The 26,771-nt window shown below is 33.5% G+C and overlaps 2 protein-coding genes across 3 annotated transcripts; both read right to left on the bottom strand.

The window, feature by feature from the left end:
• On the bottom strand, window positions 1-14,906 carry LOC111695653 (axoneme-associated protein mst101(2)). Of its 2 annotated transcripts, none has more exons than XM_023465047.1 (7): window positions 14,801-14,906; window positions 2,658-2,858; window positions 1,433-2,232; window positions 808-1,099; window positions 562-653; window positions 312-495; window positions 1-247 (listed from the first exon to the last, which is right to left on the bottom strand). In XM_023465047.1, the coding sequence occupies exons 1-7, from the start codon at window positions 14,810-14,812 to the stop codon at window positions 77-79; spliced, it is 1,752 nt and encodes a 583-aa protein (XP_023320815.1). In that variant the 5' UTR covers window positions 14,813-14,906; the 3' UTR covers window positions 1-76. The 2 variants fall into 2 exon arrangements, with proteins under 2 accessions (XP_023320815.1, XP_023320816.1); XM_023465048.1 differs by lacking the exon at window positions 14,801-14,906 and adding an exon at window positions 12,272-12,372.
• Window positions 14,907-16,308: 1,402 nt separating this feature from the next.
• Window positions 16,309-25,095, bottom strand: LOC111695650 (mucin-22). Its single transcript, XM_023465040.1, has 6 exons — window positions 25,060-25,095; window positions 21,350-24,542; window positions 20,046-20,135; window positions 18,909-18,989; window positions 16,633-17,198; window positions 16,309-16,479 (listed from the first exon to the last, which is right to left on the bottom strand). Exons 2-6 carry the CDS (start codon window positions 24,091-24,093, stop codon window positions 16,391-16,393), a joined length of 3,570 nt encoding a protein of 1,189 aa, XP_023320808.1. The 5' UTR covers window positions 24,094-24,542; window positions 25,060-25,095; the 3' UTR covers window positions 16,309-16,390.
• Between the last annotated feature and the right edge of the window lie 1,676 nt (window positions 25,096-26,771).

The following is a 26,771-nucleotide window of genomic DNA, read 5'->3' as shown; positions in this document are numbered from 1 at the left end:
TTAATTTGAAAGTCTATATTTCATCAAATCTAAAATATCTATAAAATTTGTATCACTAGATTATAAAATTGAAAATTTAAAGTGTACGTTGAACCCATTCTCCTTCAGTACACTCCTGTCTCGACACCTTGCTGCACTGCCGTTCTGTGACTGTTCTGCACTCTTGTTCATTCCTATAGTTGGTCACCTGACGGGGCACTTGACGACATTCCTCACGAGGAACTTGCTCACAAGCCTCACGTGCAACCTTAATAAAATGGTGTAAATGCCCGTTTTATAAAATTCTAATGGGGAAAAAAAAAATTAATAACCTTAGATTCAACTTTATCAGTAACTGTAGTGCAGGAAGGTCTGGGTACATTAACACAAACATCAGTCTGTACATCATGGCACTTCTGTTCTGGTACATTGTTGGTGACAGTACGTTGTACAGTAGTACATTCCTGGTTTATAACTGTCTTACACTTCTGATGGGGAACGTTGGTACATTCTTCCCTGAAGATAAAATCGTGAATTTCTTTGAGCACGACAAACTTTAAGGATAAGAGCTATTTTTTTTACCTTGGAACCTGTCTGCATTCTTTGACGGGTACTTGGGTACATTGCTTCCTGGGTACACTGTTACAGACCTCATTAGGAACCTGTTGGCAGACCTAGACAAAATAAAGCATAAGGGGTTGGATAGTTTAAGTTTTCATAATATTCAGGGTCACAATTTGGTATGGTGTATTAAAATAAAATTTAGAATCAACAAAAGGCAAATAAGACAAAAAAACAACGGATATTGGACTCCTGTACTAAATTTACCTCTCTTGGTTTACTGTAGCATTTTTGTCTGGGAACCAGTTTTGAAACCTGTTCTGGAACATTACGGCAGGATTCACGGGGTACAGGGCGACATACGGGAACATTAACAGAGTTACATTCTTGAACAGAGATATAGTCCGTATACTCCCTGGGAACCTCACGGCACTCCTCTCTTGGCACATCACGGCATTCTTGTCTAGGCTCATCCCAACACTTTTCCTTGGGAACATCCTGGCAAACCATCTTAGGAATATTCTGGCACACTTGGCGAGGTTCATCCCAACACTTCTCCCTATACAAAGGTCTTATGAATGATACTTTATGTAAAAGAATTTTAAAATATAGAAGCATATGCGAAGAGCTCAGAATTACCTTAAAGCAAAGCTCTGCAAAAAATCGACCATTAATAAAAATCTATGTAAAGCAAAATATAAATTTCAACAGATTGCAAGCAGAAATAATGCAAAAAACATATCACACCAAAGCAGAGAATTTGGTAAGGGCAAGGAATCATACAACAATAAATTAAATGAAACAAGTTAAATTTTAAAAGCTATGGTTCAGAAAGAAGGTTTACAAAAGTTAAAAACTAAGGTCTATTATAAAGCAAAGTTCAGATACTTACTTGGGAACCTGTTTACAGGTCTCTCTAGGTTCGTCCCAACACTTCTCTCTGGGTTCATCCCAACACTTCTCCTTGGGCACATCATTGCACTGCATGGAGGGCACTTGAGCACAGTGGATACCATTACAAACAGGAGTGTTCACAAGATTGCATTCCCTAACCTTCTCTGTAGAGCACTCACGGACAGTTTCAGTAGTGCATTCTCGAACAGTTGTAGTTTGGCATTCTTTTACACTCTCAGTAGAGCAGACTCTTTCAGAGACAGTGTTGCATACTTGCTCAGGAACCTGATTACATTGGCGGTCATTCTCTACCTTGCACTGCCGGTCAGTAACAGTATTACAAACCCGATCGGAAACAGTCTTGCATTCTTTTTCATGCTTCACCTTCTTAACAGGCTTCTGGACACTCTTGCACTCCATTTTAGGAGAATCGTAGCATTCTTCTTTAAGCTCAACAGTGCACTTGTTCCTGGTTACAGTTTCAAGCTGGGTTTCATTCACGGTGTCGCACACCTGTTCCTGGGTGGTGGAGCACTTCTGGTTGTATTCAGTCTTGCATTCCTTCTCATAGTTGGTGGTGCATTCCTCCTTGTAGTTAGTGGTGCACTGCTGGTCATACTGAGTGGTGCATTTTTTCTCGTAGTCGGTGTGGCACTTCTGCTCAGGTACATCTTGGCACTTTTGCTCCGGTACAGTAGAAGTGACAGGTACTTGGATAGTGTTGCATTCTTGTTTAGATTGCTTGTGGCACTTCTGCTCCTGTACTGTAGTGCATTCTTGACGGGGTACATGCTCAACCTAAATAGTATCCAAAGCATTAACTAAACCCACAAAAGAAATAAACAATCCCCCCCCCCTCATTAAATCCAGCTAGCTAATTTTGTTTGAGAATTTTTATTAAGTATCAAGGATGCAGGGGCAGCTTAAGTTTGCCGAAGAAAAAGTATTTCAAAATTTCCAGATCCCCTTTTTTTCGATTTTTAAATTCAAATAAAAAATGTTTTGACGTTTAAAGCCTAGTAACACATTTAATTGGCATACACTATAAATATCATCTCTTAACTTAACAAAAAGTTCTAAAACTAACGAGGCTCACATTGTCACAAAATCAAATTTGAAATGGGGTTTGGTGGTGATCGATTTTGTGACAATGTGAGCCACATCAAACCTCCTTCCAAATTGACAACAGTAATATACGTAAGTTTCATATAACACGAAAATACCTTTGTATCAAAAACAGTTTTGCACTGTTTATCGTACTGTGTAGAACACTTCTGATCTGTGACTGTACTAGTGTACGGTTTCTGTACAGTATCACACTGCTGTCTAGGTTCATCCCAACATTTCTCATCCCAGACAGTTTTACAGGTCGGGGGATGATAAACTCCACCCAGAGCTAGACCAGCACACAGGGATAATAAACTCTAAAAAAAACAAAAAAATTTAATATGTTGAGATAAAATTACACTCCAAGCCAAGTGAAGCATCAGTATTTTAGATAAATAAGACTTATCAATTCAATATTTGCGAATATAAGCTTCAGACCATGCCACAAGTTTGAAAAAAAAATTTGAATTGTACCAATAAGTATTGAAAATAGTCAATACCACTAGAAATTTCACTTTATATGCCTCAAAACAAACGAGTTCCATGTTATGAAAAAACTAGAAATTATACAATGCCACAAAGCTAAACCATTAATTTAATTACTTCGTTTCTTAATGTCGAGATAAAAAGCACACAAAATAAAACCCTAATTACAGGGGAAGAAAGTTCCAAACCATGCTGATGTTCCAAACCTGACACAAAGAGTCAGGTTTTAGCAAAACGTTTTAGTAACTCTACCATCAATGAAACTATTTCAAACTTGTTATTTATCCCCACTACTTATTTCTTTTCTTAAAGAAAACTGGAAGCGGTCGTTCATTTTTTATAAAAACCCATACCAGTTTCAGAACAATTCAAGGTTTTTCATTTTTGCATACGTCACGAATTCGAATTTTGGACGCGTTCTGGAACATCAACTTTTGTAACAATCCATAATTGAGAATATTCATAATTTACAGAATGGCATGAATCAGCGAAAAAAAATGTTATCTTCTGAATTATTCTAAAATTTGTTTCCACATTTAAAGTTTCAAAAACTGAGATTTGAGGATTTAAAGTTTCCTCCATTTAAAAAAAAATTCCCGCATTTGTTAATTTTGATTGAAAGGACAAAAAATATTAATTACAGAAAGTAATCGAGTCTTTGTCACAAACTATGATTTTCAAAAATCTATATCTTTGCAACTCAATGCCGTAGACCTTCGATATTTCTAATTATGAAGTCTGTTGGATGAAAGAATCTAAGTTTAAATATCAAAGGTGTCACCATCAGGTGGAAAAATATAGGTATTGGAAAACCACAGTGTGTTACAGAGACTCAATCTCTTTCAATGAATAGCAAGTTATTATATTTAGAAATATCAGCTGAAAATATTTTTTGCATTTTTTTGGTTTATTATTAAAATTCTACCGTATACAAATCTTGTAAATGCTTAAAAGTATCCGATTCAAATATATGAAATGTCCCAAAATTGCAACATGTTCCGAAATGTGTTATTTGAATTTACATATTCCAAGCTGAAATCGAAAATCTAATACTGAAAATTATTTATTTGTGGGGGTTTAATATTAGAAATTTTAGCATTCACTATTCTTAATGAAAAGATGCAGATTGCAGTAGGGAGGGAAGGCCAAGAAGCCATGAACCCCGTGGAAAATCTCCGAACCCTGTGGAGTGGTCTCCGAACCCCGTGGAAAGTCTCCGAACCCCGTGGAGGAAGTTTTTTGAAAAAAACGTGATCAAATATAAATATTACTTGTAAATTAGCAATAATTTTCCAATTTTCTCGACATACGGACTCTATAAATATAATAATCAAGTTAAAGAAATAATTTTCATTATTGTTTTAATTGTCTTTTTCTCCAAATTTTGTTTTCCCGTAAAAAAGGTTATGGAAACAGTACAACAAAATGGCCGTTTTACACTTTTTTCTAGTAAATTCCCATCTAATATATATTTTATTCTCTTTGTACTTAACCCTATCATGATGGGGGGGGGGGTATTTTCCACCCCCCTGTGGTTTTTTCTAAATAACTTTTAAACGGCTTACATTAGAACTTCTTAACTTTCTCAACATAATAGTTTATACTAAAGAACCTGTAGAATATTTCCCTGGGATGTTCAGAAAGATGAAAATTTCCCTGTATGATAATTGAAGGACTGCAGATATGGTTTTGGAGAATTATATTGACGTACTAAGCCTAGGGGTGTCAGAAATGATTTTTTTGCATATTTTTTAAAAACTCCTATAAAACTTACATTTTTTTATTAAAAATAAAAATTCTGTTTGGTTTCTTTAAACCCCTTCCCGCTCCCCACAGTATACCCCAGTAAAGCCCAGTACTTTGCAGTACATTGTAGTACCCTGTACCCTGAAGTACTCTGTATACCCTGTCACAATCACTTTCCATAAATAGATTTGGGAATTACAAATTGGTGTTTTTGCCATCCCTCCCTCCAATAAATCATCAGCTGTTTAATTTTAACCATCAACAGAATCTCTTTTGTACTGTTATACACAAATGAAAATAATGCAAAACTAGAGTAAAGTGCAACCCAGAAAAGCTTCTAAATAAGTTCTAAGTATTTTTGTTCAAAATAAAAATTCTGTTTGGTTTGGCAACTTTTTTTGCAGAATCTTTTCTACTTTCTGAAAGATTTCACATTAGTGTGTTTAAGGATATCTACTCGATATAAAGCAATAATTATCAATAATAATTTTGACTTAAACTCTTAACAAAGTGAAATTAGAAAAAAACATTTTGGTTTAAGAAAGTTTTCTATAAATATATGCAATCAACCAGAAGAAAAAGTGTTATCAAAATTAAAATTTTTTAAGTTCTATTATCATACAGGGAAATTTGCATCTTTCTAAATATCCCAGGGAAAGATTTGACAGGTTCTTTGTATTTTTCTAAATATCCCAGGGAAAGATTTGACAGGTTCTTTGTATTTTTTTATGCATAGGCCATAGAGTAGGGTGAAGGGCAGTCAAACAGAGGGTCGGTGTATATATATTGAAGGACTGCAGATATGGTTTTGGTAAGTATATTGACGTACTAAGCCTAAGGGTGTCAGAAATATTTATTTTGAATTTTTTTTAAAACATCCCATAAACCTAAAAAAGTTAAATTTTTTGATAACACTTTTTGTTATATTTATTTAAAACTTTCTTAAACCGACATGTTGTTTTCTAAATTCACTTAGTTAAAAGTTTAAGTCAAAATAATTAGTGATAATTATTACTTTATATCAAGCTATATCCTTAAACATTCCGATGTAAAACCTTTCAGAAATTAGAAAATATTCTGCACAAAATGATTGTGGTCAAACCAAACAGAATTTTTACTTTTAAATAAAAATATATAAGTAGAGTTAGAAGCACTTCTAAGTATAATTTTGTTAATAGTTTTGCACTTTTTTCATGCATGAAAAAGGTTTAATTGATCAGCTGATCACTTAATGGAGGGAGGGATGGCAGCCACGCCAATTTGTAATCCCAAATCTGCAGGATACTGCTTGGTACTGCTAGGTACTTTGGGGTAATGTGGGGCACAGTGAGTTACTCTAGAGTACAGAGGCGCAACTAGGACTTTTGCTAGGGGGGGGCAATATATTATTTTGTTAGGGTTTGGGGGTGGTGGTTAAGGGGGGGTTTCCCCCCCTTTTTCGAAAATTTTTCAAAAACATAAGTGCTTTTTTAAGGGTTTGAAGTCGAAAAAAAAGGAAATTTTAAGTTGTTGCATGCAGATTTGGCTTTGTTCAATTCAAATTGATTTTTTGTTCTTGTGTTTTTACAAAATTTATACTTCCAACAGCTGTAAAATGAATGATATGAATCAATTCATTGAATATGTGTGCGAATCGCAAAAGAGTATTTTTAAGTACCTGGTTTAATTACAGATTAAATTGCAAGAAATAATCATTTATAGTTTCTGGAAAAAAAAAACATAAAAATACATAGGTAAATAATAATTTCAATCATCTACATTGAAAAAGGACAGATAATGTTACCTTTTCTCTTGAAGTTATTGAATTAATGATTGATCTAACCAACATTCATAATCTAAATTCATTTTCGATTTTACAGAACTTCTGTCAAAGAAGATAAATCTTGTTAGTTATCAAATATGATAATCAGTTAGAAATTTGCCAGGTTCAGAATTTTCTCTAGATTTGGAACTGATTTTTTGCCACAAACTCAAATATTCTAATCCCTAAATCTTTGCACCGAGTGGTGTAAACATTTGATATTTCAAACTTGGAATATTTTACCAAAAGAATTCAAAGTTTGATATCTACGAGTACTCTATAAACTCAACACAAATAAAATACAGTTCAGAACTTTTTTTACATTTAATGTTTACAATAGCCTTTAGCCTTGAGAATTGAGAAAGATAATTGATTTTCGCCATTCTTTCTTTCTTTTCATTCTGCAGGGGGGGGGCTAGGAGAGGTCGCGCGCCCGGCCGCCCCCCCTTGTTGCGCCTCTGCTGGAGTACTGTGGGGTACTGTGCGGTATTGTGGGGTACTGCAGGGTACTGCATGGTACTGCATGGCACTGCTGGTTACTGCTGGGTACTACTGGGTACTGGGGGGTACTGGACGGAACATGGATGCACTGGAGTGCACTTGGGGGTACTGGGTGCACACTGGGGGAAGGAGGGAGGTACTGTGTGATACTGTAGGGTAGTGTGGGGTAGTGTGTGGTACTGTGGGTTACTGCGGGGTACTGCGGGTAATGCAGTGCCCTGAACCCTTTAATTTCTTGCACCCTGCAGTGCCATTGTACCCTGCAGTTCCGAGTGAACCATTAAGTACCCCGCAGTACCATTCAGAACTATTCTGCCCTGCATGGCACTGCGGGATACTGGGATAACTGCGCATACTGCAGGGTACCCAGCAGTAACTCCTAGTGCCCTGCAGTATCTTACAGTACCCTTCTGTACTACCCGTAACCCCTTTATCCCCATGTAACCACGAGTACCCGTACTACTCAGCACCACCCAATAACCCGCAGAACCCCACATTACCCCCCTGTACCCCTTATTACTCCCCATTACCCCCTTGTACCCATCAGTATCCCTCAGTACCCCAAAGTATCTGGCAGTACCCCCAGTATCCCCAGTAACCCCCCAGTACCCAGTAGTACATAGCATTACCCAGCAGTACCCTGCAGTACCCCCATAGAAACCCAAAGTACTCCTTATTACTCCTCAGTACCCCCCAGTGCACACCAGTAGATTCCTTACTTGTAATAAATAGAGGAATATTTAATTCCTAAACACTAAAACTGAAAAATGTTCTATTATTATGTTTCTTAAAATCTTTCAGAGACAGACAAATAAGCCTTAGATATAAATCTGAAAACTTAACACACAGAGCCTTCATGTAAACAGAACAATGAACGATTCATAAGGAAAGTCTTGAAACAATCATCTGATAAATAATGTGGAAGATATTGTTGTTTTTCTAGGTTTAAAATTCTTTCATTATGATAATTCCTTGCGGTATAAATGATCAGGTGTCACTTTGTATTAAACCAAAATTAAAAATAATGAGTATTCAAAATTATAATAATTTTAAGAGATTTACCACAGTTATAAAATAATAACTAAGTACTTTTCTGAAGTGCTTGGTTATATTCCGCTTCTTGAGTTTCTTGGTTTGTTCTGTTATCCATGTTGATGCTTTATGTCCCCGTAAATAAAATCATTTTAAAATTATAATTTTAGAATCATATTCTCAGCTTTGGATTTCATTTCTCCATTTTTCTTTGTACACCCAGACAAGCTGGAGAGAAAAAGAGGAGAAAAATGTCTTTTAGACGTTTTCTCATATAAAAATGTTTTAGTATACTCTAAACTTTGAAAAGTTTCTTTTTCAATAAATGAGTAATATTGTATATTATTTTTATTCAAATGTTAAATGAAAAATTGTCAACTTTAATCTACCGGACAAAATAAATATTTAGATTTCAAAATATTATGTGATATTTAAATAAAGGAAATAGTTTTTCTAACGGTTTTTTTGATAATTTCAAGAGTTTTGATCATATGGAATTTAATATTCATAATAGATAACAAATTTGATATTCTGATATTTTTGCTTTCATTTTCAAAGTATTAACAACAGTTTTTTTTTAAATAACAGATAATTAAAGGTCTGTCCATGAAGCAACAGGATTAGCTCTGTTCCACTTGTCAAACATGGGATTAAGTTCATTCTCAAAGAGAGTTGTAAAACAATCGAAAACCTGCCGGGATTTTAAAAAAGACTTTATTATCTAATCTAGCCACTTTATCATGGTTTTACTTATCTCCACTCTAATCTAGCCACTTTATCATGCTTTTACTTATCCAAAATTATTCTATCAATATCTTTTATATCAAAGTCTAATATAGTATTGCTTTTGTACCTACCAATTCCCAATCTACTTTGCCTATTCCTAATTAAGTCATCTTATTTAAACTTTTCCAAATTTATCCACACTTTGTCGTAAATCTTCAATTCATGGGAATTGTTCTTAAATCTATTTTAGATATTGTTCCCAATTCACCTAACCTATTCCCAATCAACTCCTTACATTACAGATAATTCAAAGTCTATTTTTAAGACTCCCAACTTACATTTTCCTAGATCCTTTTACCTTAATTCTTACTTCAAATATTTCCTTATCCCAATCTTTTGATCATTAGTCTGTAAATGCGAACTTAAAAAATGAGAGTTGTTTTATTACAAATACGACAAATTAAAATTCGGAAGGAAAATTCATTCCGAAATCCTAAATAATAGGATTGGAACACTTTCTTAAAGGACTGAAAGAGAGAATTTTTGTAAAGATGGCAATGCTGCAGATTCACTACATTAAATTAAAACTATTTTAACTAGAAAATTTCTTCCAATGGACGGAGCATAATTTATTGCGACCCTCAATACAAGAGGAAAAATCACAAATCTAGCCCTATTTCAGACATTTTCCAATAACAATTTTAAATTTGTGACCCTTTCCAGATTTTGACACAACCCTCTAACATATTTGAATAAAAAGAAATATATTTTAGAACATTAAATAAAAAGTTGACTTGATGTTGGCTAAAAAACATTAGTCTGATCATTAATCCAAAAACTGTAGGAGTTTCTGCTACATTCTTAAAATTACTCCATACATCTTTACTCTTAAGATCTTTTAAAATACACAAACAACACTGAAGCTAATCAAAATTAATTTGAAAGTCTATATTATATCAAATCTAAAATATATATAAAATTTGTATCACTAGATTATAAAATTGAAAATTTAAAGTGTACGTTGAACCCATTCTCCTTCAGTACACTCCTGTCTAGACACCTTGCTGCACTGCCGTTCTGTGACTGTTCTGCACTCCTGTTCATTCCTATAGTTGGTCACCTGACGGGGCACTTGACGACATTCCTCACGAGGAACTTGCTCACAAACCTCACGTGCAACCTTAATAAAAATGGTGTAAAAGCCAGTTTTATAAAATTCTAAAGGGGAAAACAAATGAATAACCTTAGATTCAACTTTGTCAGTAACTGTAGTGCAGGAAGGTCTGGGTACATTGACACAAACATCGGTCTGTACGTCATGGCACTTCTGTTCTGGTACATTGTTGGTGACAGTACGTTGTACAGTAGTACATTCCTGGTTTATAACAGTCTTACACTTCTGCTGGGGAACGTTGGTACATTCTTCCCTGAAGATAAAATCGTGAATATCATTAAGCACAACAAACTTTAAGGATAAGAGCTATTTTTTACCTTGGAACCTGTTTGCATTCTTTGACGGGTACTTGGGTACATTGCTTCCTGGGTACACTGTTACAGACCTCATTAGGAACCTGTTGGCAGACCTAGACAAAATAAAGCACAAGGGGTTGGATAGTTTAAATTTTCATTATTTTCAGAGTCACAATTTGATATGGTGTATTAAAATAAAATTTAGAATTAACAAAAGGCAAATAAGGCAAAAAACAGATATTGGACTAATGTAGTTAATTTACCTCTCTTGGTTTGCTGTAGCATTTTTGTCTGGGAACCAGTTTTGAAACCTGTTCTGGAACATCACGGCAGGATTCACGGGGTACAGGGCGACATACGGGAACATTAACAGAGTTACATTCTTGAACAGAGATATAGTCCGTATACTCCCTGGGAACCTCACGGCACTCCTCTCTTGGCACATCATGGCATTCTTGTCTAGGCTCGTCCCAACACATTTCCTTGGGAACATCCTGGCAAACCATCTTAGGAATATTCTGGCACACTTGGCGAGGTTCATCCCAACATTTCTCCCTATACAAAGGTCTTATGAATGATAATTAATGCATAGAGTTTTAAAATATAGAAGCTATGTGAAGAGCTCAGAATTACTGTAAAGCAAAGCTCTGCAAAAAATCAACCATTAATAAAAATCTATGTAAGCAAAATATAAATTTAAACAGATTACAAGCAGAAATAATGCAAAAAACATATCACACCAAAGCAGAGAATTTGGTAAGAGCAAGGAATCCTGCAACAATAAATTAAATGAAGCTAGTTAAATTCAAAGCTATGGTTCAGAAAGAAGGTTTACAAAAGTTAAAAACTAAGGTCTATTATAAAGCAAAGTTCAGATACTTACTTGGGAACCTGTTTACAGGTCTCTCTAGGTTCGTCCCAACACTTCTCTCTGGGTTCATCCCAACACTTCTCCTTGGGCACATCATTGCACTGCATGGAGGGCACTTGAGCACAGTGGATACCATTACAAACAGGAGTGTTCACAAGATTNAATTCGAATTTTGGACGCGTTCTGGAACATCAACTTTTGTAACAATCCATAATTGAGAATATTCATAATTTACAGAATGGCATGAATCAGCGAAAAAATTCTGAATTATTCTAAAATTTGTTTCCACATTTAAAGTTTCAAAAACTGAGATTTGAGGATTTAAAGTTTCCTCCATTTAAAAAAAATTCCCGCATTTGTTAAATTTGATTGGAAGGACAAAAAATATTAATTTCAGAAAGTAATAGAGTCTTTGTCACAAACTATGATTTTCAAAAATCTATATCTTTGCAACTCAATGCCGTAGACCTTCGATATTTCTAATTATGAAGTCTGTTGGATGAAAGAATCTAAGTTTAAATATCAAAGGTGTCACCATCAGGTGGAAAAATATAGGTATTGGAAAACCACAGTGTGTTACAGAGACTCAATCTCTTTCAATGAATAGCAAGTTATTATATTTAGAAATATCAGCTGAAAATATTTTTTGCATTTTTTTGGTTTATTATTAAAATTCTACCGTATACAAATCCTGTAAATGTAAAAGTATCCGATTCAAATCTATGAAATGTCCCAAAATCGCAACATGTTCCAAAACGTGTAATTACAAAAATTTGAATTTGCTTCAGAAATGTGACATGTTCCAAGCTGAAATCAAAACTCAAATACTGAAAATTATTTATTTGTAGGGGTTTGATATTTGAAATTTTGTTTTAAAAATGTAGCATTCCCTATTCTAAAAGAAAGAATGCAGACAGTTTTATATTTCGACCTAAATAAAAAGATATACGACAGAAAAAAACAGGTGGCCAAAATCTTACACTCAATGTCAAGTATGGATATTTCTTCCCCTGAATTAAAGGACAAGATAATCAAAAAGTCATATACACTGTGGAGCGACAGTTAAAAAACAACAAAATTAAGTAATAAAGACTTACTAAACACCACATGATAAGAGAAGAGAAGATTAAAATCAACTGATAATTATAGATGCTTACCAATTTATTGTAAAGTGGTTTGTTTTGATTTTGGAACCAGAAATAGAATCGTACTGCAATCCATACTGTGCAGTACGATCATAAATACATAGGGAGCAGAAATAAAATTTTACATTGAGGGAGATACGATTCATAAAAAGTTAATGAAAGGAATAAGAAAAACAAAAAATTAAAAATTAAAAGTTATGAAATAGAATACAAAAAGAAATTCAAATACGTTAAAAAGTAGAAACAATATCTTTTTTTAAGCTTTGTTGTATAAATCCATATTTCGTTATTTGAACACTGTAAGCACACAATGCATTTCTATGCAACCCGTTAATAAACATTCGATCAATGATAGAATTTCCGTTCCTATTGACTCCATTTAATTATTATTATCATTTATTACGTAGTTTTTGAACAACCATACTTAACCAAAGAGAATAGAATATATATTAGAGGGGCAATTAGAGAATCTCTTGGTATGAATTTTTTCAGCCCCTTTCAGCCTGAAAGGGAGTTTAAAGTGTACAAATCATGTAAATGTTCACAAATTATATGCAGTAGAGTACACTAATACAGTAAACTTTATAATGAATTAAGTGAATAAAAAACATCATCTGATTTACAGTTATAACGGAAAACCTCGTTTGTAAAGTGGAAGGCATAGAGTCTATGTGAAATGATCATTGGTCAATTATGAAACCAGCCTATTTCATAATTTGGGTTTCTTTTAATATTAATTTTAGATTTTCTATAAAATGATATTCCAGGGCCCAAAAGGTTATATAGAATAAATATATGAAGTACACCTGCAGTATGGAAACAGTACAACAAAATGGCCGTTTTACACTTTTTTCTAGTAAATTCCCCTCTAACATATATTTTATTCTCTTTGTACTTAACCAGCACACAGGAATAATAAACTCTACAAAAACAAATAAAACATTTATAAAATTCCATAATATGTTGAGATAAAGTTTAGAAAACTAAAACATCCATTTCCCTCCAATTTGTGGAGTGACATGTCCGATTAAAAAAAGGGAGTAGATTTGTCTCAGAGATAAATAAACCATCAGTTCTCCTTTTAATTCAATATTTTCTAATTTTACTAGAGACCAATAGAGAAAAATAAAAATAAAAATTATTACGCAATTCGAAAGAGTGACAGGCAATGGATGGTGGTTGAACCGAGATTACAGATTGTTAAGAAATTTTTAAGGAATCATTCGAGACATATAAAAGCTTTAAAGATCTAATTAACGAGTTTGAGCGCAAAGTTGATGTTCAAAATCATCATTTGGGTGGGTACGTTTTTTTAAATTATTAAATAACGGCAACCAAAAATATAACAAATTTTACAAAGACAACCAGGAAGGATTTGAATTAGATTAAAATTTGAGCCGGCGGGGTAAGCAGTTATGTCATAAAATTCGATCCTTAAAGCAAGAAAATGGAGCAAGGGAGCAAAAGGAAATTGACTCTTTTGAGAATAGGCTTTTTAAACTATCAAAGGACAAAAAATAAAACAATCTTTTACAGTAAACTAAAAAGTTTTTTAAGAACAGGAGAAAAAAAATTAACTCATTGAAAAAAGTGATCTCATTCAATTAATTGTTTATAGAATCTCTTAATTATTTTCTATAGATACTGAATTTTTATTGAAAAGAAAAGATTTGAAGAATCTTAGAAATCTGCGAACAAATTCGTAGAAAATAAGAAATTCAATAGAATTAATTTCAGAATTTATTGACAAATTTCTTTTAAGAAATATAGAACATCCGATTAGTTTAATATATAATTTTATAAAATTGTGTCCAATTTATTCAATAACTAAAAAAAACAGATTCTGTAACCACCCAAATTCATGATTTTGAACTTAAACTTAAACTCAGCAATTATACATCATTAAAACGTTTTATAAAATCCTAACAAAGGAATTGAGTCTTTGCCACAAACTCTGATTTTCTAATCACTATATCTTTGGAAACAAATGTTGCAGACCTTAGATATTTCAAACTATTAATTCTGTTAGATCAAATAATCTGAGTTTGAAATATCAAAGGTTTACAACATCGGGTTTTAAAGATATTGAGGTTTAAATATTTGATATTGTTCCAAAGACTCAATTCCTTTCTCTAAAATACTGCAACCTCAATTCAACCACCATACATTGCCGTGTACTCCCTTTAAAGTGTACCAATGAGAATCGAAAATGCATGGTCACTTTAAATAGTATATAGTTTAAAATTATGGATTTATATTTAATGATAATTTGTTTTTTATCAGTTAACATGGAAAGCCAAAACTACAAAATTATACAGGCAGTAAAGTTACCCGAATAGTAAATGTTTCTTACTGTAGAGATGAAAACAAACAAAACACTAAAATATAAATACAATCCTTAAAAAAGACCAAAGAAGACATAGAATCACTTTAAAGGCAGCTAATGAAAGAACGACAAAATTATTTAAAATAGAAACTTACTAAGCATCGCATGATGAGAGAAGAGAAGATTGAAATCAACTGACTGTAGTAGATGCTCACCAATTTATTGTAAAGTGGTTTGTTTTGATTTTGGAACCAGAAACATAATCGTACTGCACTCCATATTGTGCAGTACGGTCTTAAATATACAGAGAGCAAAAATAAAATTTTACTAGGGGAGGGAGGGGGGGGGGCGGATATGATTAATGAAAGCAGAAAAGTAAAAAGTAAATAAAACGAACAAGAAAAGCTAAAAAGTAAAAGAAATGAAAGAGAAAAAATAAGAAATACATTTAAAAAGTAGAAAAAGGGCTGGCTCAAGAACATAGAGAATAGAATATATATTAGAGTGGAATTTACTAGAAAAAAGTGTAAAACGGCCATTTTGTTGTACTGTTTCCATACTGCAGGTGTACTTCACATATTTATGCTATATAACCTTTTGGGCCCTGAAATATCATTATAGAAAATCTAAAATTCTTGTTAAAAGAAAACCAAATTATGAAATAGGCTGGTTTCATAATTGACCAATGATCATTTCACATAGACTCTATGCCTTCCCTTTACAAACGATGATTTTCCGTTATAACTATAAATCAAATGATGTTTTTTATTCACCTAATTCATCATAAAGTTTATTTAACAGTTTAAAAAATTCGAAATTGAAATGAATAGTCTAGGAAACATACTGTATCAATGTACTCTACTGCATATAATTTGTGAACATTTACATGATTTGTACACTTTAAACTCCCTTTCAGGCTGAAAGGGACTGAAAAAAATCATACCGAGAGATTCTTTAAATTCCCCTCTAATATATATTCTTTTCTCTATACTCAAGAGGTAAAGAAATTATCTTTTTAGTATAAAACAGAAAAACAAAGATAAAAGAGTTAAAGAATAAATAACTTTTAGAAAAAATTATTCCAAGACTATTTTGGTTTATACAATTATAATTTCACAATATCTTACTGAACTCATTAAGCTTTGTTGTATAAATCCATATTTCGCTATTTGAACACTGTAACCACACAATGCATTTCTATGCAACCGTTAAAAAACATTCGATCAATGATAGAATTTCCGTTTCTATAGGCTCCATTATTATCCTTTACTACGAAGTTATAAAACAACTATACTTAACCCTATCATGATTGGGGTTCACACTCCCCTATCTCAACTCTTAGGGCAAAATCATAGAGGGGGGGGGATATATTTCATTACAATGAAGACGATTTTCTCTTTCAATTTTGATTTCTTCCAAGCTCAGGGGCGGATACAGGGGTGAGCCATGGAGCGGCATCTAACCCCTGAGGTTGAAGCTTAAGGAATGAGCTCTGGAAAATAGAGAGAAAATTCTGAAATTCCACAAAGTCCAACTACAACAAATATTAGAAAAAAGTGACACAAAAACATGTTTAATTGTGACCTGAAACTTGCTCCCCCCTTGGTATGAGCAAAATATTTTAGGGGTGAGCAGGAAAAAATACAAAGTTAAAGAAATAAAGTTAAAATAAAAATAATTATATTTCCTAATTGTTACAATTGTGATGTATGAAAATAATAATTTTGTTAAAGTATTCTAATCATTTAAAGTGAATATACGACTAGTTGCTGGGGGAGAATAAGAAGTCCAAAAATAACCAAAAACATTAGAATTTGTTGATCCTGCCGAAGTCCTAAACAAAGAAGAAATTATATGTATTTTTTTATTGGTGAACCATGGTTTTTTGCTTGTTTTATTATCATGTTAAACCTAAACACCTTTTTTTCAACTAATATTTCTTTATTATCATTTTAAGTTTTTAAAAAGTTTTTTTTGTTATGCCTACCTTTAACAAATACAGTGTTTTTCTTGGGATACAAGTCGATTGCTGTCGAAACTGTTGTTGGGATTGAAGCAGCTGTTGATGCTGTTGCTAATGTTGTTGTTGTTGTAGTTTTTGTAGTTGTTGTAATTTTAGTTGTTGTTATAGTTGAAGTGGTTGTTGTTGGTGTAGTTGAAGTGGTTGTTGTTGTAGTTGAAGTGGTTGTTGTTGTTGTAGTTGAAATGGTTGTTGTTGTTTTTGTTGTTGTTGTTGTTGTAGTTGTTGGTGGTGAATTGGGTGTTGTTGTAGTTGATGTTGTTGTTGTTGAAGTGGTTGTTGTTGTAGTTGATGTTGTTGTTGTTGTTGTAGTTGAAGTTGTTGTTGTTTTTGTTGTTGAAATGGTTGTTGTTGTTGGTGAATTGGGTGTTGTTGTTGTTGTTGAAGTGGCGGTTATTGTAGTTGATGTTGTTATTGTTGCTGTTGCTGCAGATTGAATAGATGCTTGAACCAGGTTAGTAGAATCTACTAGCTGTTGTGAGGCGGATTGAAGACGAGTTTGCTCCTCAGTGCTGCAAGTTACTCCACTCGAACTATAATAAAAAAGATATTTTGATTTATATAAATTTGTTTGGCTATATGGTTAAAGGGAGTGTTCACGAAAAATGAAATGGGGTATAGGCTTAATGCAATAAAAAAGCGCTTTTGATCGCCACTAATCTAACTTCTATCTGTTGCGTCTATAAGGAGAAAATTGTTTAAGATGTATCATACCGAATAACTTAGCGGCCATACAAATTGAGAAAATTGCAACATACTACTTAGACTGTAAAAAATCAATTTAATTTCAAACAAATCATTTATGAAATTAAATTGATTTTTTACGGTCTAAGTCGTATGTTGCAATTTTCTCAATTTGTATGGCCGCTAAGTTGTTCGGTATGAGACGTCTTTAACAATTTTCTCCTTATAGACGCAACAGATAGAAGTAAGATTAGTAGCGATCAAAAGCGTTTTTTTATCGCACTAAGCCTATACCCCATTTCATTTTTCGCGAACACTCCCTTTAAAGAAACAGAGAACATCAAGAGGGCAAGAGAGGTTCACGTGGTTCAATAATAATAGGAATTAAATTACCACATTTAAATACAATCTAGAATATAAGTTACAGATATGCAGTAAGAAAGTTCTTTATGAAAGTGTTTCCGCGTATTGATTAAAAGAATTGTTTTTTTATAATAAAAACACTCTCTAATCATACATATGAACAAAACTGAATAAGTTCATTTATATTTGTTGACGATGGACACAATATCACGATGTCTGATATTATTTTGATGACATTATTGGGTAATTTCCTAGTATACGATTTTTGGACCCCCCCCAGCCCCCCCCCCCCTCCTATCAATTTTGTACATGGGTCTGACAGGAAGTGTCTTAACTTAACCTAACCCGTGGCCGCAGCGCTCGGCCCCCTAGCCCATCCTAGCCGCAGCGCTCGGCCCAGAAGGTATCTTAACCTAACCTAACCCTAAATAACAAAAAAATAAATAATAATAACCTAACCCGTGGCCGCAGCGCTCGGCCCCCTAGCCCATCCTAGCCGCAGCGCTCGGCCCAGAAGGTATCTTAACCTAACCTAACCCTAAATAACAAAAAAATAAATAATAATAACCTAACCCGTGGCCGCAGCGCTCGGCCCCCTAGCCCATCCTAGCCGCAGCGCTCGGCCCAGAAGGTATCTTAACCTAACCTAACCCTAAATAACAAAAAAATAAATAATAATAAATTTGCTGAAAAATAAATGGTCATGTACAAAATTGATAGGAGTTGAATCTCCGACACCGTAGATACAAAATATTCTAAATCAATGTCCTACAGAAACAAGGTGGAGCTTCGACGGCGTAGCTATAAAATATCCGATGGCGTAGCTATAAAATATCCGATGGATCTTCTTCTCCAAATCTTCGCCATAGTAGGGCTAAGATCAAATCTTTGTTGGGAATATAATTTTTTGAATAATTTTCGCAAGGATTTATTATTTAATTGTAAAATAATTTTCATGGGGCAGAATCCCTGTTGAAATTCGTGAAAAGTTGAATATAATTATTCATAACACTGGTTTAAGACTGGCGAAATATTCGACATTTGAGCCAAAAACATTTCTTCGCTCTCATAAAAATCTCATTAAATCGTTGAAACATCTTAATTCTTTCTACGGACTTAAATTCTCTTTGTTATTTTATTGGTTCCATAAACAATCTGCTGGCTTGTGATAAGGTTTGTTTTATAATTATATTAACCTGAGGTCTAGAATAGAACTGCTCAATGTAGTAATAGTAGCAGCATCATAGCTACCAGATCTGCTACCGGTAGCAACCAGGCTAAATAATAGCTTAAAGCTAGCAAGAAGCTACTAGAAGGTAATTAGATGTATAGTTTGAAAAGCACAAAGGAACCACGGGAAAAAATATGATGAATTGAAGGAACTAGAATAACTGGTCGGAAAACTGGGAGATTTTAAACATATAGGAAGTAGTTGAAAGGAACTAGAAAGTAGAAAGAACTGCATGGTATTGGAACTTGAAGGAACTACAATGAACTTGGTTTGAAACTAGAAGAAGCAGGAATAAACTACAGTAAACTGGTTTTAAAAACTGGAAGGAACTGAAAGAATTTAGAATGAACTGGTTTTGAAACTGGAAGGAACTGAAAGAATTTAGTTTTGAAACTGGAAGAAGCAGGAAGGAACTACAGTGAACTGGTTTTGAAACTGGAAGGAACTGAAAGAATTTAGAATGAACTGGTTTTGAAACTGGAAGGAACTGAAAGAATTTACAATGAACAGGTTTTGAAACTGGAAGGAACTACATAAACTGGTTTTGAAACTGGAAGAAGCAGGAAGGAACTACAGTGAACTGGTTTTGAAACTGGAAGGAACTGAAAGAATTTACAATGAACTGGTTTCGAAACTGGAAGAAAAAGTAAATGAATTACAGCGAACTGGTTATGAATAGTTACTAAAATGAACTGGTCTTGAAACATGAATTAAGCTAAAAAGAACTAGTCGTAAAACTGGTCTTGTACTTACGAGAACTGAAAGAAAGTTGGGAGGAACTGAAAGAAACTGCAAGGAACTGGAACTAACTCTAAGAGCTGGAATTAGGAGGATTAAGAAGGAACTGATCGTGGAATTGGTCTCGTAATTTATGGGAACTGTAAGAAAGTTGGGAGGAATTGAAAGAAACTACAAGGAACTAGAACTAACTTGAAGGAACTGGAACTAACTTGAAGGAACTGGTCATGCAACTAGTAGGTTTAGAAGTAACTGGTCGTGGATCTATGAGGATTTAGAAGGAACTGGACGTGGACTGAAAGGAACTCGAAGGAACTTTCTTGGAGCTGTTAGGATCGTACTCGTGATGGAACGGGTAAAGTACCTGTTTAGAGTTTCTATTTTCGTGATAAGATTAGAGCAGGTTGAAGTTTGGGTTTGTCTTCTCTTTCTTCTCCGACCAGTCGCACTACTCCTATAAAGGAATTGAGTCTTTACGACAAACTCAATTTTTCTAAGCCCTATATCTTTAAATCCTGATGGTGGGAACCTTTGATACTTAAAACATAGATTATTTACTGTAACCGAATTCGAAGTTTTAAATATCTAAGGTCTACAACATTGGGTTTTAAAGATATAGGAATTAGAAAACACAGGGTTTGTGGGAAAGATTCAATTCTTTAAAGGGTTCGATGAAATTGTGTTAAAAACTTTTTTGATTTCACTTATGATAAACAAGATATAATTAAGTTGTTTTTATATATAATAATTTAAAAATAACATGTCATGTAATTTGAAGCGTCTACCAATATAATTGTATAATGATATTTTGTATAATAATTATGTTTTAAAATGTATGTAGATGAGTTTTCTGAGAAATATGTATGTAAACGTACATGATTTATTAAAATTCGAATATATTTTTTAATAATTTTACTTAAACGGAATAATACGTACAATCTATATATTACAAAGATTAAATTAATAAGTATGAACACTGTCTGAACTTTATGAATTTATACACAGTGAAATTCACAACACATGAGATTCAGAAAAGGACCTAGGTAGTGTGGTTATGAATAAAGATACGAAATTACGTCTTCTGGTTTCCACTGAGATATCCTAATTTTTCTGGACCAGAGATTCTGACTGAAACCCGCGTTCTTTCGATTATTATTTCTCAGTAAAGTGATACGGATTTATGCTGGTGGGAAAATGAAGATAATTGTGAGAATTATTTTAAACTTTACTAGACGTAAAAACAACACATTTGCCTCATTGTAACTCAGACAGAGCATTAAAGGATATAGTTGTGAATCAGACATGCCATTTTTTTTTAATATACAGTCCCTTTCAATATTGAGCATATTTTGTATGGACTTTATTATTTGCGTTCTTTATAGCGTTAGAGCGCTAATGTGTACGTATATAGAGAATTCAGACCGGGTATTTCCAGTCTATTATTACGTTCGAGTATACATAAAACAATTGTACTAGATTGATTTTCAATATTTACTTTTACCAAACTAAATAATATTACTAAGCGTTTTTGCGTGCGAAAGATCATTTATATTTTAAAAGAATAAATACAGTCTATACCTATTTTGTGTAGTCTTAGTTTTTTATAATTTAATTTTTTTAATTTAATTTATAATTTTAACCCCCTTGTATTTATAGTCTGGAACTTACTTTAAAAGGTTTAGAAGGAATGTTTGAACATTGTTAAGCTGAGAGCTGATCTTGTTTAATTCTTCTAAACTGTTGCTGACAACCACAGAGGGCTGAGCTGTTGTAGAGCTTGCTGTGGGAACCTTTGTTGTTACATTAATAGGTGGGCTAGCTGATGTTGTTGCATTACCTGTTGACTTTGTTGTTGTTGATGCAAATGTCGTTGTTGTTGTATTTATAGGCGGGATGGCTGATGTTGTTGCATTGACTGCTGACGTTGTTGTTGTTGATGTATATGTCGTTGTTGTTACATTAATAGGCGGGCTAGCTGATGTTGTTGCATTAACTGTTGACTTTGTTGTTGTTGATGTATATGTCGTTGTTGATACATTAATAGACGGGCTAGCTGATGTTGTTGCATTAACTGCTGACATTGTTGTTGTTGATGCATATGTCGTTGTTGATACATTAATAGACGGGCTAGCTGATGTTGTTGCATTACCTGTTGACTTTGTTGTTGTTGATGTAAATGTCGTTGTTGTTGTATTTATAGGCAGGATGGCTGATGTTGTTGCATTGACTGCTGACGTTGTTGTTGTTGATGTAGATGCCATTGTTGTTGCATTAATAGGCGGACCAGCTGAAGTTGTTGCATTAACTGCTGACGTTGTTGTTGTTGATGTATGTGTCGTTGTTGTTGCATTAATAGGCGGGCTAGTTGAAATTGTTGCATTAACTGCTGGCTTTGCTGTTGAATTCCCAATTGTGGTAGTTGAATTTACTGTTGTTGTTGTTAACGTTGGTAATGTTGTCGTGTTCCATACGGCCGGTGTTGTTATATCAATTGTGTCGTTGACAATTGTTACAAAAGTTGTATTGTGAACGTATCTTACAAGTATATTAGCTGTATCCTTGCCTATAGTGATATTTCTTAATATTGTTCCATTTACAGAGAGCACATGTAATGTTACATTTCCATTCACCGATTTAATATTTAATGCAATTGTTCCATTAACAGTTGTCATATTTACAGAAGCTGTTCCATTAACTATTGTGATATTTAAAACACATATTCCATTAAATGTTGTCATATCTAAAGTTGACGTTCCATTGTTTGTTGTCAAATTCAAATCAGTTGTTCCATTTACTGTTGTCACATTAAAAGCAGTTGTTCCCTTTACTGTTGTCATATTCAAAGAAGTTGTTCCAATTACAGTTGTGATATTCAAAGCTGTTGTTCCATTTACTGTTGCCATATTCAAAGCAGTTGTTCCCTTTACTGTTGCCATATTCAAAGCAGTTGTTCCATTAATAGTTGTCATATTCAAAGCTATTGTTCCATCAACTGATGTCATATTTAAAACCGTTGTTCCATTAACTGTTGTTGAAATCAAACCAATATCACTTCTTTCAAATGATACATTTAGCTTAACGCTTCCATTTACGGTTGTGACATTAAAATTTGCCACTTCATCAGTTGTTTTCACGCTCACACTAGCACTGCCATTGATGGATGGTATATCTGTTAAAGTAGTACTGTTACCTGTTGTTACGTTTAGAACCGTTACATTAGTCGTTGTTAAAGTGATTGTGGCTGTACCATTGAATATACTTGTAACCATTGTACTGTTTGAAGGATTAGCAGTTGTTGTTGTTGTACTTGAAGTTGTGGTTTTAGTGGTTGATGTTGTTCCTACATTCCCAATTGTAGTAGCATCAGTAGAATTAGAAGATGTTAATGTTGGTGGTGTTGTTGTCACATTTCCAACAACTATAGAAGTTGATGTTGTTGGTGTAAAATTTCCATTAGTTGTTGTATAAACTGTTGTTATCGTAGTTAAGTTACCATATGATGAAGCATTGGATGACGCTGTTGTTGTTGTTGTTGTTATGCTTCCAACGGCTATAGTATTAGCTGTTGTTGTTGTTATGTTACCATTGACTGTAGAATTAGCTGATGGTGTCGTTGTTATATTACCTTTGGCTGTAGAATTAACCGTTGTTGTCGTTGCTGTTATTTTCCCATCGGCCGTAGTTGTCATTGTCGTTGTTATATTGCCATTAGCTGTAGTATTAGCGATTGCTGTTGTTGTTGTTGTTGAAATATTCCATTCGATTGTTGTATTAGCTGCTGTTGTTGATGTCCTTGTTATATTTCCAATAGCTGCAGAATTAGCTGTTGTCGTAGTTGTTATATTCTCTTCAGTCGTAGTATTTACCGTTGTTGTTTTGGTTATATTCCCATCTGGCTTAGTGTTAGTCGTTGTTGTTGTTGTTGTTATTATATTCCATTCTGCCGTAGTTTTTGTTGTTGTAATATTCCCTTTGGTCGTAGTATTAGCTGTTGCTGTTGTTGTTGTCGTTATGTTTTCATCAGCTGCAGAATTAGCTTTTGTTGTCGTTGTTATATTCCCGCCATTCACAGTATTTTCTTTTGTTGTTGTTGTTGTTGTAGTTGTTATATTCCCATCAGACGAAGTGTTATATGTTGTTGTTGTTGTTATTTTCCCGTATGCCGTTGTATTTGCTGTTGTTGTTGTTAATGTTTTGTTCCCATTGGCAGCAGAATAAGCTGTTGACATGGTTGTTATCTTCCCTTCAGTCGTATTGTTTACTGTTGTTGTTGTTGTTATATTCCCTTCTGCCGTATTTTTTGTTGTAGTTGCTGTTATGTTCCCATCGGCGGCAGAATAACCTGTTGTTGTCGTTGTAATATTCCCTTTGGTCGAAGTATAAACTGTTGTTGTTGTTGTTGTTGTTGTCATAATGTTTCCATCGGCTGCAGAATTAGCTGTTGTCGTTGTTATATTCCCGCCAGCCGTAGTATTTTCTTTTGTTGTTGTCGTTGTTATATTCCCATTGGAGGAAGTGTTAGCCGTTGTTGTTGGTGTTGATATATTTCCTTCTGCCGTAGTAATTGCCGTTGTTGTTGTTGATGTTTTGTTCCCATCGGAAGCAGAATATGCTGTTGGTGTCGTTGTTATATTCCCGTCAGTCGTATTATTTATTGTTGTTGTTGTTATATTCCCATCAGCAGTAGTTTTAGTTGTAGAATTAGTTGCTTTGTTGGTGGTGTAAGTTTGATTAAAGTTGTTGATTACTGATGAAATAGAATCTTCGATTGTTGTTGAGTTGATGATGACCTGGCTCTGAAAAGTATTGATGAAGCTACCAAGGTTACTTACTAAGTCATCCAGAAATCCTGCTTCGATGCCTGAAATGGAGTGCTTATTAATATTTCAAAGGTATTACGAAGACAAATGACTCTGGTAAATTGGTATTTATCGTTTTTTATCCATTTTCATAACCCCTTGGTGGATTTGAGTTAGAGCAAGGAAAAATTGTTTTCGGCACATATTGTCTTTAGCTGCCATTGAAAACGTTGCAATTTTAAATTATCTAATTATTTTTGGATCAAATAATCTACATTTGAAATATCAAATATGATTCCCAACTGGATGTATAGGGGTTAAAAAATCTGTTGGAAGTCTGTTTACGGCTAAAATAATTGAACTACAAATTCTGAAATAAGCTAGTCTTCAAACATAAACATGCATTTATTTGCACTCCATACCTTTAATGTATAAAGGTATAAAGGTCTATTTTACGGGGGGGGNGGGGGGTATGCCCTCTAGACAATACTTATTATAATACAATGTCGTTTATTTTTATTCTACAGTACATACTTTACAGTATGTTTTTTTTATTTTGACATTTTTGAAATATTTCACCTTTTATTTTATTTTCCAGGAATAATAAGAATAAAAGCAAAAATATTTGACGCATTTTCTGAAAACAAAATTTGCTTAAAAACTTAAGGACATTCATAGTGGTATAAAGTCCTTAATGTAAATTCTAAGAAAATGAATGTTTACATAATGAATAAGATATAAATTATATTAATGGATATTTTTAGTTGTTGCGAGGGTTGGTGTGAAACTGAATAGCGTTCAATAATTCTCAAACGAGGCATTTTTTCAAAGCCTCCAAACTCAGCGCTTGGGTCCGTCCTAGAGAACGATTTTTGGACCACCCCGCCCCCCTCCTATCAATTTTGTACATTTACTTTTTTATTATTGAGGGTTAGGTTAGGTTAAGACAATTTCTGGGCCGAACGCTGCGGCTAGAATGGGCTATGGGCCGAGCGCTGCGGCTAGCACAGGCTAGGGGGCCGAGCGCCGCGGCTAGGATAGGCTAGGGGGCCGGCGCTGCGGCCACATGATCAATTTTACAAAATGCACAAAATTGGTAGGAGGGGGGAGGGGGTTTCCAAAAAATCGTTCTCTAGGAAATTACCCAGCGCTTTTTATTTTAATTATTTCATATTAAAAAGAATTAAGTCTTTGTCACAAACTCTTATTTTCTGATCCCCACATCTTTGGCAACCCAAAGATGTGGGGATTAGAAAATTTAAGTTTGTGGCAAAGATTCAACTCTTGTCTTCTGATTATTTAAACTATTTTTACTTTTGGTCTATTTCAATTGTCCGTTTATGTAAAAAAACTTTACACAGTTTTGCAATAAAATGTTTCCAGATTTAGGTTTCAAAGGTTGTAAAGCGTCTGAATCATATTTCAAACCCTTTAAATGAAGGGTTAATTAAAAGTAATGTAATTATTAGTTAATTTTTGTTTACCGACACATCAGAAAGAATTGAAATAATAAAAAAGGATAATATTATATAATTATTATAAATATTTTTACTCACGTCAAATTATTGTAAATTGCAAATTAGAATGAAATTTTTCGATCATAACTCTTATTATTGTGGATTGTTAATATGTGAAGAACAGAATGTTTTGAATTTCTAATAAATATATTTCTAATAGAAATTCTAGAAGCAATTTTCAAAAAATTACTCAAAATGAATAATTTCCCTTCTTTATACTGGCCCAATTTGGCACATTTTATTGAAATTTTAGTAAATTGAAAAAAGTATTTTTAGAGAATCACCTGATCAGGATTAAATTATTTAGTATAAGAGGAATCCTCTATTTATTTTTTATATATAGTACTTCTTGAAATTGATTAAAAAATTGTTTTTTTTATATTTGAAGCAAGATTTCATTTATTTGCAATATTTTCGAAATTTTTCGCAGCTCTAGATCTTAGAAAATAATTTAGAAAACTTTCTAAAAGTCTAAAGCACAGTTTTACCAAGTTTCTAATGAAAAAATCATGCATGCATATAAATTGTATAAAAAGAATAAGTTTAATTATTGGTAATTCGAAAATAACTCACGGCGAATAAACCCATTAAAATAATTATTATGATAAAATCGCAACATTATGAAAAATTATAGATAAATATATTTATAACAGTACTTTTTATACAATTTTATATGTGACGTTGATCGCAGAACTCACAGCTTCATACAATTAAAATATGATGTGAGCCAATTCCCATTAAAATATGATGTGAGCCAATTCTCATTAAAATATG

Source organism: Eurytemora carolleeae, unplaced genomic scaffold (assembly GCF_000591075.1).
Source record: "Eurytemora carolleeae unplaced genomic scaffold, Eaff_2.0 scaffold234, whole genome shotgun sequence".
Classification (NCBI taxonomy): Eukaryota; Metazoa; Arthropoda; class Copepoda; order Calanoida; family Temoridae; genus Eurytemora; species Eurytemora carolleeae.
The sequence above is the reverse complement of the archived record's forward strand: the minus strand, read 5'-3'. Positions and strand labels throughout refer to the sequence as shown.